Genomic DNA, 12,320 nt, shown 5'->3' with positions numbered 1-12,320 from the left:
ATGCTGAAGACTGCAGAGATGCAGTTACTCCTCTTGTTCTCAGTGATCTGGCAACTGCTGATCTATGAAGTGAGGATTCTGCGGCCTCATGTAAATCTCTCACATGCCATCAGGTGCAGGTGGAGGTGTTTAATGGCAATTTGTGATACAGTAAATAAGTTAGCCATAAATGTGATCGAAAGTGAACGTGTTACATTTCTCTGGCCTTGTACAAATAGCCAAAATAGTGCCAGCTGCTGTCATCCAAGTGCTGTATCTATCATAAGAGCATCGATACAGTACAAAGGGAGAATCATGACCATTATTTTTAACAGCGTTTACAGGAAGTGATGCTCTCTTAGAATGAAGCATCTAACTAATATTGATCATTTTGTGGAGCAGTGCTTCTCTGATCACTCTGTAATCCCAGGCGAAGCAACTGAGACTGGCATAAAAGGACTAAGTATTTTTGAAGCTCAATCAAACAACTTATCAACTGAGTTCTGAAACGTTTACAGAAAGAAAAGTTACCACTTCTCTAACTTCCCCTTTTTATTCCTGGCTTCTCAGATTTGCAGCTTCGTCAACACCTGAGTTTCTCAGAGGACTCCGACCTCTCCAGTGACGATATTCTGGAACGCTCCTCACAGAAATCCAAGCGAGAGGTAGGCAGATGGGAAATGCATTTTAGTTGAATCTGGCATCATGCAGATCACAGGCTCAGAGAACCACATCAGAAACTTGGATGATTAATTTTGTTGTTCTTACTGTTTCTTCCATGGAACAGGCTTTCCTGTAAGTTGGCTGACTGTTTTGCCTAAAATAAGTTGGTTTCACTTGGCTTCACAATTGCAAGCTACTCCCCACTGTTATTATACGAAGGATCTGTTGTCTTACTGTGACTTTACTTTACAACGAATATCACAGTCAGAATAGTGAATTTTGTCCCTGTTGTGAGCATGCCAATGATCTACAGAAAACAGACATTTAATGTCAGAAGAGTAAATTTCACTGTCTCTAATGTTATTGCAAAAAGATAACAATGAGATAGTTCTCACTTTTTGTAAGGGTCCAATTTTAGGATATTGTTTTACCAGCCTCTTTGATAGTTTGAAGTGGTAGAATTCCAAGCAAACTACAGACAGGAATGTGCTTTTGCATACATCAAGAATATAGTCAAGACAGATCATCAACTAAGAGGTAAGCTACAGGCTGCAGTTTTGCAACTCATGCAGGTTTGCTTATTTTTTCTGGGAGAAGAGAATGTGTACAGTCTGAATTAGTACCTTCTGGTTTTGGAGAAAAGAGGAGCCATCAGCTGTTTCTTCCATTTTGACCCTGTTTTCTTTGAGGACTTAGAATCACAGGATCATTTAGGTAGGAAAAGACGTATAAGATCATCGAGTCCGTTGCTGAGTATTTGCATATGTCTGTGTGTGTAGATAACAACTGTGAAGCTGAAATACATAGTAGTGAGCCCCTATGAAATGCCAGTGTACAGGGGTTGGTCTTAGTCTGGTGTTCTCATTCCAGTGTGGTCTGGTATGAGCTCCGCTTCTTCTGAGAGAGCTGTTTCTTGTTCCTGACCAACCTTCCCTAGCTAGTGCTGTAATGTCCTATTGTAAGACATATCAACGGCTTTCTAGCCAAAATAGTTTCACTTTAAATGGTGCTTTGAGGAAGTTACTGAGGAGGAAAGAGGAGACATCAGTGGGTCTCCATAAAAGCCCAGAGAGAAAAATACATTTAGTTTATTTGCACATATTTATATTCGGAAAATACATGGTGCCAAAGCTAGTAGCTTTTAAACTATTTATTTCAATTTTAGGATGGCACTATTAATGCAAAAATAAGTGAAAAATGTAAGGAACCGCTCAATCATAGTAATGGGGAAGAGCCCTTCTTTCATTCCTGAGAGCTTCTGAGCTCTGCTAGACAGAGTTTGCAAGATTTAGAGGAATAAGTAGAGATTTCATTGACCCCACAGAACACTAAGGCCCTTCTGGTACTGAAGAATGAAAAATGTGTTCCCCCTGTTCCTTCCTGGTGGTGCCTGGTTCACATGTTAAAAAAACTCAGGAAGAAGAGAGCATCTGAGAGGGTAGTGTCACAGTGGTCTGTGCCTCCTGTCTCAAACCTGTCATCCAGTGTGCGCAAATCAGTCTCAAATGGCAGTATCTAGTTGATACTTGGCTCAGATGGCAAAGGTATGGAAGTACTGCAAATTGAAGTGTCACAGGAAATGCTTTATATGTATATATAGTGGAATGAATTAGAATAACTAATGAATTTAAGGCTGGTGGAAGGAGTTGATGACTTAAGTGGGGATTTTCTGTATTTACTTATCTCTCTTTTAATCTCTCTCCCTAGTTGATCTAGATCTCTTCTAAGAGGAAGATTATTTTGCTTTTATTTTATTCTCTTTTTTTCTCTCCCCCTTGCATTCCTTCTTGCATGCCCTCAAGGCGTTTCATGAGAAATTCTGCATTTTCCAAGAGATGCAGAAGAATGAGGTACCTGTGGCTAGCAGAGGACAGATATGCAATACAGGGGGTTCAGATAAGAGTTACAGAGTTACTGTTCTGCCTTGTAAGCTCCTTCAGGAGGAAGCAGGGCTTCAGTAAGGTCCATGCTTGTTTTCAGACTTTGGTATGCCTTAATGGTCACTTTTTTTTCTGTGCTGAGCTACTTTGATTTAAAATGGCTTTTGCAGAAAAAAAGATCCCACTAAGCATGGGAGGGGATAGGTGACAGTGGCAGATGCCTGGAATCCTAATGCTGAAAATATCTCACCAGCTCTGCCAAGGGTATGGTGGTGATGTCTCATTTTCTCCCATTTGCTGTTGCTGAAGTTACATTAAGAATTTCTTTGCTCAGCATCTGCCTATTTCACTATATGAATAGTTTTGAGAATGAATTTATTTAGAGGAAACAAATCTGACAACTCCACTTACCTAGTTTTATTGCATCCCAGCCCAAGGATGTAGAATGTAGTACCTGCAAACACTGGAATGCCTTGCTGTCAAAAGAAATGTAACTGAACTTCAAGACTGACAAAACTTGGTTTCTACTGATTTGGGGTGGGGTTTATATTTTTTAAGTTACAAACTGCCTGCTACTTCTTATGGGTAAAAGTTGACTTCCTGTGTGCCACATAACTTTTATGTGAACCCCTTCTCTAAACTGAAATTCTGCTTGTGCTGCTTTTTTGGTAATTGTAGTGAGCTTGCTTCCCAGACAGCTTGCTCTCTTTAGCCTGTTCTTTGTGATCAGCAGTGAATTAATTCAGTGTTGTTTAATGAAGTGTCTTTCAAGAGAAGCATCTTGTAAAGAATTCCTAATGTAAATGCCCTGTGGGTCTCGTGTTTATAGGTGTGTGTCATTGTGTGTGTGTTTGTCACTGTTCCTGTACAATTGTGGTATTGTGATCAGACGTGTGTTTTACTACTGCAGGTAGCTTGCTCTTTACTGAAGTTTGCATACATGCTGAAGTTGTTCTATGGCTTTTCATTTGTGACTGTTTTTAGTTAACTGAATGTGAAAATGCAAAATGCTGGCTGTTTGCCCAGAATGGCACAATGCCCTCTGTACTTCATGACACAAGGAAAATTCACCTCTCTTATAAACCCTAAGTAGTTTACTTGCCTTATTTTCAGGTACAGGGTAATGTAGAATGTCCTTGGATAGACAAGGTAGTGATTTTTTTCTCCTCCTTTTCTCCTCCTTTTCTCCTCCTTTTCTCCTCCTTTTCTCCTCCTTCTCATAATTTTAGCTCCTCAGGCTCTCTGGAGGCTCTCTTTTTAGCCAAGGAGATTCCATTACTGTAGGACGCATAACCCACTCTGAGCCCATCTGATGTTTCTCCTGTCAGAAAGCAGTGAGGAAGATTTATGATGTTAGTTAAATGCAAATGATCATTTCTATGAAGTAGAGATAATTTAAAACCATGAAATAAACACAACTCCTAGGAGAGGTTGTAAATCAGATTGTAAATGGAGAGTTGTGTGACAGAGTAATATATGGCTGGACGAGCTGGTTCAGACCAAACATGCCCCAGCATAAGCCATTATTCCAAATCCTAAGGCAAAATTTGTGTATGTGTATGTACACGTACTTGCTCAGTGGACATTAAACCCATAGGTAGAAAAAGGCCAAATAATTCCTCTAGTAAAAGTTATTTGCAAGTTGACTGTATCTTCAAAGAGGCTGCCAAAGCTAATTGCCTTCAGGAGATTGCTAGAAACTTGATTTTGCAGACAGAAGTTCCATTGTGCTTCATCAGTCTGGGTCACGTTCAGCATTTGCACAATTTTATGTTTCATTTAAAAACAGCTTTGTTTTATTACTGTGCATCTGTTTTCAATGTTGAACTGATTTTGCTTCATTTTGTACGTTTTTTTTATTTATTTTTCCTTTACCATTCCCCCTTTAAAGTCGATTTATGTACCACACGCCTTGGCATTCAAGAGATCATATTCGTCAAAGGTAGTGTCTCCATTCCCACTAGTTGGCCATTGTTGCATTGCATGTCCCTATATTAACCCATTGAATCCATAGCTACCCATCACATGTGCACTAACATCACAAACATTGACTGTGCATGCGTGAGATGTTAGCAGACGTGGGCAGCAAATTCTTTGTAGAGGTTGTCTACCAAAAATGCATTAAGCTCTGAATTGTCTGTCTAGTTAGAATGCATGCAATTATCAGTGCACAGCAGTGCACCGCTGTACAGAGTGATGTGGATGATCTTTGAGCTTCAGAACAAATTGGTTTGCAAGGCAATTAAATATATATGTGTATTCTTTTTTTTAATACTTAGAATATGAGTTCAAGTGAATCATCACACTTTAATCAGCATCCTTCAAAATTGTTGAGTTCACTGAAATCTTAGTGGAACTCTGTATCAAGCTAAAATCAAGACAGAAATTGCATTTGTATTTCAGGAATGTTGCTGCTTTCTGAAATTCTTATTGCCCTGTCTTCACAGTCACAACAGTGTTACATGGGATAGGAAAGTCACACCCTCTATCACTTTACGTTCTGATTCGGGTATCATTGTGGATTTTGTGTTTTAAAAAAAAGAAAGAGTAAAGTGTTAATTTCTTGGAGCTTTAACGATGGTGCTTGCCAACCACCTATCTGAGGGATTTTTAATAGGGCTGTGATCCTACCTTAAACTCTATTCACTGAGAACAATAAACCAGAGGTAAACTGACCAATGCGGCAGTACAATAACTAGATAAAGCAAATTTCAGGGTGGTCTGTCTTAACGTTTTGTCCTTAAAGTTGACTGTCCATGGAGAAGATATCTTTTCAGAAGTGGAAGACATCTGTTTACAGCTGTCCCTTAAAGCTTACATACATGTATGTGGGAAGAGAGTTCCTTTCTTCACTGTAGTTCACTTAATGCCATTGGGAAGTTTCTTTGACACTCTTAAAAGTCTATGAGAGGAAGCCCTCCTAGACTGCAACACAACCAACTAGTATACCTGATAAGATACTAAACCCCATTTCAGTAATGATAAAAAGACCTACTTATTTTTAAACTAGTTTCACTGAGAGAAAAGAAGAGGAGGAAATACCTTTCTGTTTCTATAAACATAGCCTTTCTCCTTTTGGATGGCTTCTGGTGTTGTAATATTCTAGTTTTAGTTTAGGGGTTGTTTGCTCTGTTTTACACCAGCCGGTTTTGTGGGGTTGCTCTTGAGATGGGATTTCCCATCTCACGCCAGAATGTCATTCTACTTTCAAATATCTTTTTGCCTTCTTGATTCATAGAGAAGTTGCACAAATTTACATAGATAGTCATTAGCAGTTATACCAGTATAACTCCCAACTATGAATATTCTTGTTCCAGAATAAAATAGGGAGAGGGGAATACCAATACAACTACACTAGTCTATATAATAATTTCTTAGCTTATACTGCTGTAACTGTTCATGTAGACATGCCTTTACCCTCTTTTAAAATTAAATCAAGGTGACCCTGCTATATGGTACTCATTGAATTAACTAAATCCATTTGGCTAAATCTATTAAGAAATAGAATAAAAATTTATTTGATCTTTGGGGAGAGGTTTCATATAGCAGTGGAAGATGGGGTGGGATATTATATAAAATCACAGTTTTGCAGTTGGCTTATATGCTTCTTCACTCCTGATTTGACCCTGAAATTGTTGCTCACTGCACTATGAACACCTTTGCCTACAGAAGCTTGACTTTTGACACAGCCATGGCAAAGACAGAACACCTCCCTTCTGAGATTTTGGAAGAGAAAATGGTCATCCCTCCCCCCACACCTCTGAGAATGCAAATAAAATCTGCCCCTGTTTTTCCTTCCTTCAGAGAGCCTACACAGAAGAGGAACTGAATGCCAAGCTGACCCGGCGAGTACAGAAAGCTGCCCGTAGACAAGCCAAGCAAGAGGAGCTAAAGAGGTTACACAGAGCTCAGGTAGTGTCTCACAATCTTCTTGTCATGGCAGACAGTTAGCTCTATGTGAAAGCACCATGATCCTGACATTCCTTTGAGTGTGTCAGAAGAGGATCCAGAGACAGAACTTTTCTCTATTTCTACATGATTGTCCCTGCTCCTACTCCCTCTTTCAAATCTGATATCATGTCACGGACATGGGAAGAATGGCTGAAACCTATCATGATAGTTTTACAGTGAGAAAAATAATGACAATAACACCTTTCTGGAGATGAGTGAAGCATCATGCACTGAATGGAACAGTGATAGTAAGATAATACCTGATGAAGCTGCACCTATCATTGCTTTGCTAGATTATGCTGCTGGTTGAAGTGTTACCAAATTAACCTTTAATTACTAGAGGGTCTGTTGGAAATCTGCTGGCATCATCTATAGGTGATGGGATTTGTTTAAAACTCAAGGTAGGCGCTCAGCTGACTGAATAGCATCACCTTTCACTTCAGCGTTTAGGAAGGTGATTGGAGTTGTAGCAAATAAGTGAGTATCAAGGTGTTTGCAAAATTAAGAGATAGGATGCAAGGGTGTGGGGAGGATGTTGTCACTGGAGGGACTGTGATGATAGCTTTTGAAGCAGTATATTGTTGAATACAAATACTTGTTTTTGAAAAGGCTGGTTTGACTGAAGTCACTTAGTGCTGGATGAGTGCAGACAGAGCAGGAGAATTGCTGTTGGTGAGGTTCTGCTCCATTCTTCTCTGAACAGATCATCCAGCGGCAGCTTGAACAAGTGGAAGAGAAGCAGAGGCAACTCGAGGAGAGAGGGGTTGCTGTGGAGAAGGCCCTTCGGGGAGAAGCAGGTATCCATCAGAACTTGGTTTGCTTTTTAATGTTTTTTTATCAAGTGCTTGTGCAGTAGTCCATAGCTGCTTGGATTTTAGAGGCAATTGGACCATTGTAGCCTAGAGATAGACTCCAAAGTGAATCCATTCTCCCTTTTCTACTATCTTTTTGAGGCCTTATTTTTTCTGTGCTGCTTCTAATTCTGGGACTCCCCTATTGGCAGAGACTTAGTTTGCTTCTCTTTGCCTGAGGCTTAGGAGGTAATTCTCCAACTATTAATAATAGCTGTCTGACTGTTTCTGCATATTACTGGATATTACAGCTAGAAAATTGCAGGCATTTCCTAGCTGCAATTCACATAAAGCTGTCACAGTAAGAGAGAACCCTGTTTGTATGTTAAGGAAGTAATTGTGAGATTGTGTGTGCTTTCTCTATTGTGTTGGATTATCAAGGTAGTGTCCTTACAAGGGACCATCACAGAACATCTTCCTCACTGCACAGCCCAGCACACTGGCTACTTCCGGCAAAGTTGTGCAGAACAGAAATGCACACGTGTACTGAAAGGTATCCATGTCAAGCTGTTAAAGGAATGTTATGTGTACTTGAAATTAAATTAAATAAGTATCATCTGATCTGGCAAGCATATGAGTGGAGGAGTGCTTGGTTCAGATAACACTGATAGTAGTATAACGATTTGGAAAAAATAATCCTTAATTGCAAGGAGTCAAATATCCAACAGGCAAATGCAGTGTGCGTACACTTGACAGGCCCAGCATTATGCACCTGATTACAAGGGTCAGAGATCAGAAATGGTAATAGTGGAACCAGGTGTTTGGAAAATGTTTTGGCTTGTTGCTTGGATTGAAGAGCCACCGCTATGCCTGTGAAGATGGGACTTGATTAAGCAGTGAAGGTTCACCAGAAGAAAAGTCTATTGTGACTTCCTGCCAATTACTGCTCGGCCAGGATTAGGTATGTTTGATGCTCCATAAGGGTGTGCCAAAGCAGCAGGACTGAGTGGTTACCTAAAGCAAATAGGTACTACGAGTGTGGAGAACAATGTTGAGGACTTCAATGGTTTTGTGATCTGACTGGCTTTTTCATTTGTGGGTTCAAAAAAATAGCCTTGTGCAAAAACTCTTTCTTTGTGGTGGTGCCTCCTTCCTTATGCTGTGTATTTCTGTGTAGCCCCACTCTGTTCTCTGGCCTGCCAGTTACTGCACTTACTAAAACCACCTCTCTTATCTCTTAATTGTTATTTTCCTTTTTCTTCTTTTCATCTGGAAGTCTGTCTTGATTACTCAGCTGCTAAATGACTTTCACATAAGACATGTCAGCACAAGTGGGAAATCTTAGCAGCTGAGAGAACGTTCTTCATGATAGAATGCTCTCTCATTAAAGAATGATAGACGAATGCCTAAAAAATGTTCAGAGAGGGCAGAATATGACCAAGAGTAAGAATTGCTGTTTTATATGGAAGACTGCAGAATTAAACCCTTGTATAACTAACTTCTCACTCTCAGCTCTCCCAAAATGGAAGCAGCCTCAGATGAGCTTGTGTATTTGCAAATTTCCTAGCAGAATTACGAAACTGTAGGTCGCTCTTTGCAAAATGAATCTCTTTTCTTCAGGAAGTCTCTAAGGTATGCTTTGCTCTTGCAACATGTTTCTATCAACAGATTATACATTATGGTTACAGAAGCTTAGCTCTGTCATAAAGAATTCACCAGCCTCAACTCTTCCAGTTATTTCAGGGGATTAACAAGAAACACATTCGGGGGGGGGGGGGGGGGGCATGTTCTAACCTGTGTTGACTAAAACACAAGATTATAAATTAATTCCATGCTTCACCTCTCTAGCCACTCTTGCATGGACATTTTACATATGTTTGCAATAAAATAACTGAATTTCTTCTTTTTAAAGTCTGCGGCACATTCCATAAATACAATTAATTTCTGCCTCCAATAACCATTAATTATTCAGAAGGGCAGTATAATTTTTTTGTCATCTTCATTGCCTAAGATACTGACCTACCAGTGACCACTGCATTCAGCAAGTACCATTGTGTAAAGGAGTGGAGTCATGCTCTTGTCTCTGATCGGTCCCTCCCCTAATGAAACCATGTAAACAAAAGTTAAAAAAGAGAACAGCAGTGTATGAAGTGGTGTTGTCATCTGAAGAAAAAATCTCTTTTCTTTTAATAAGCTTGTATAAGGAGAAGAACTGGGGAAGGGTGGGAGGTATGCCTCCTGTGCACATACTCTGTCCACATAAATAGAGAAGGATTGCAATGCAGGATCAAAGTAATGGCTGTCCCACAGACAGCAACCAGTATTAACTGCTTTAGGAGAACATATTAGGCTCTGTAATGAGTGGGTTATTCAGCTTCCCTCTCTGTAGGGAAAGAACAAATCACTCACTGACTTAGGCATTTAAATATGACGTTTTAGATAGTATTAGTAGTAGTTTCCTACTGCTAGATACTTGAAAATCCTGACAGAAGAAACAGAATTCTGTATTTGGTAATGATTCTTTTCTTTTTCTATTGTAGAAAAAGATAGACAAGACCATCTGAACTACTTCTCTATGTCATTTATCATCTTTTAGCATGTTGCCTATTAGTCATCCTTTCTGTCTGTGAAGAATTTCAAATTTTGCTTTTGTAGAGGTCTTCCATTAACTGTAACTCCTCAGATCTCTGACCTCTGGACCTCTTTTCATTTTTAGAAAAAAGTATTTTTCAGTTGGACTGGTAAGAACAAAAACCAGTACTATAGGTAAGAATTTGTTTACTTAGAATACTTTTGCTTCTATTTTCCATCCATTTTGCATCATCCTTAATATGTTCTTGCCAAGTGACTTATACTGAGAAGACTGTCAATAAATTCTTCACAGCGATGCCCTGCTGTCTTCCTGCGAGATTACAGTTAATTTAGATCCTAGCAATAGGTACAGACAGCTCAATACTCTTTCCAGGAATTTCACTCATTATCTGATAGTCGTCAAGTTGGAATATTTATATGCTGATACTAGCTATATTCAACTAATCAGACTCAGAAACATTTTGGAGGTCATTGTCAACTTTAATTTTGACAAAATAATTGCACCTTCTTGGCTACCTCCTTGTCTTTTCCTTTTCTAAATTGGCTTGGCCTCAGGCAAGGTGCAGTTGGTCTTTTATTCTTTTCAAAGCTGAATGCTCAATCTAACATTTAGTTTCTGATTCAGAAAATTATCTCACACCCTGTGATTACTTAATTGCCTTAATCTGTGACTATCTTTGAAAATCTCAGCCTTTGATAGTCACATTCATAGCAAGAATGAATGATTTGGAATGTAAGCTCTATTTCAAGTGACAATGTAAGCTCTATTTCAGGTGGCAAGTTTGTCAGATACAGGTGGTCTAAGCTTTTGTCATCCCTTTTTTTCCTTCCCACCTCCCCCGCTTTCTTTTGCATCATGGTATTTCACTGTGTCGTGGTTTAACCCCAGCCAGCAACTAAGCCCCACACAGCTGCTCACTCACTCCCCCCTGGTGGGATGGGAGAGAGAATCGGAAGAGTAAAAGTGAGAAAACTCATGGGTTGAGATAAAGACAGTTTAATAGGGAAAGCAAAAGCTGTGCATGCAAGCAAAGCAAAGCAAGGAATTCATTCACTACTTCCCATGGGCAGGCAGGTGTTCAGCCATCTCCAGGAAAGCAGGGCTCCGTCACGTGTAACAGTTACTTGGGAAGACAAACGCTGTCATTCTGAATGTTCCCCCCTTCCTTCTTCTTCCCCCAGCTTTATATGCTGAGCATGACGCCATATGGTATGGGATATCCCTTTGGTCAGTTGGGGTCAGCTGTCCCAGCCGTGTCCCCTCCCAGCTTCTTGTGCACCCCCAGCCTACCCGCTGGTGGGGTGGGGTGAGAAGCAGAAAAGGCCTTGACTCTGTGTAAGCACTGCTCAGCAATAACTAAAACATCTCTGTATTATCAACACTGTTTTCAGCACAAATCCAAAACGTGGCCCCATACTAGCTACTATGAAGAAAAATAACTCTATTCCAGCCAAAACCAGCACACACTGCAAAGGTAAAGTAGGATAATCTCAGTGAAGAATTTTGCCATTTTTCTGCAGTGTCCCAAGAGACACCTTGAATGGGATTGCTATTAATGTAACAGTACTTCGTATTATAGTGCATTCGCCTGTTTGGACATGCTTATGACTTTGATTTCCTGTGTGGATTTTTAATATTTTCAATTATTAACTTAAAAATATGTCAAATCAGAAATTTCTGGAACCTTTTTTTTTCTCCCTTATCCTCCTTTAGCGTAAACTTTGATAATCATTTTTAAGAGCTGGGAAAACGTCTCCTACTGTCAGATCAATACTGAAAAATTTAAGAGCCACCTCTTTACATCAAGTGAATCATATGCAGTGAGAATTAGTGCTCTCGCTACTCCCATCTGTTTCTTCCCCAAAGAAATGTTACACGGTGCTAGACTCATGGTGTACCTGTCTCTAGCAGCTGCGGACACACACATCTCTGTTCCACACACTTCTCTGGAGGTTCTTCTCTGGCATAGATACTGCATTAGCAGAAACACACATACCCATCTTCCTACACTTAGGTATTTGCTATTCGTGTCAGTGCTCAGTCAGTGCCTTCCACCCATGTACCGTATACACACATCCTCCACTCAGTCACCTCCAAGAAATCAAGCCTTACACCTTTCCTGCAGCTGACCTGAGAAATGACACTGTTTTGTTCTGACATACTGCTCAGCATGAAAGCCACAAGATTAGTTCTGCTTTTCTCAGCAAGAACAGGAAAGACATCAGTGTCAGGTACTGGTGCAGACTGAAATAGGTGAAGTGTCTCTGTGTAGACTTCTTGATTTTTCCCCTTGAAAGTCCCTGCCTGCCTGCTGGGAATTTTCTCCTCATCTTCCCAATATATATGTTTGTGATATATTTGTGTGTGTGTGTACACATATGTATATATACAGAGAAAGACACACATACAATTTTTATATATATATATGTGTGCCCATGTGTATAGCTGCATATTTCTTGTTTG

At 39.9% G+C, this 12,320-nt stretch overlaps 1 protein-coding gene across 1 annotated transcript in view; it reads left to right on the top strand.

Moving 5' to 3' along the window:
• MICAL3 (microtubule associated monooxygenase, calponin and LIM domain containing 3) overlaps positions 1-12,320 on the top strand; it is a 166,521-nt gene that overhangs the window by 135,740 nt on the left and 18,461 nt on the right. Inside the window, exons 35-38 of the mRNA XM_075505378.1 lie at positions 550-644; positions 4,414-4,464; positions 6,327-6,434; positions 7,177-7,270. Coding sequence (XP_075361493.1) covers positions 550-644; positions 4,414-4,464; positions 6,327-6,434; positions 7,177-7,270 — 348 coding nt within the window. The remainder of the gene's footprint in view (positions 1-549; positions 645-4,413; positions 4,465-6,326; positions 6,435-7,176; positions 7,271-12,320) is intronic.

Source organism: Mycteria americana, chromosome 1 (assembly GCF_035582795.1).
Source record: "Mycteria americana isolate JAX WOST 10 ecotype Jacksonville Zoo and Gardens chromosome 1, USCA_MyAme_1.0, whole genome shotgun sequence".
Taxonomy (NCBI): domain Eukaryota; kingdom Metazoa; phylum Chordata; class Aves; order Ciconiiformes; family Ciconiidae; genus Mycteria; species Mycteria americana.
Note: the sequence above shows the minus strand (reverse complement) of the source record. Positions and strands in the feature narration are given on the sequence as shown.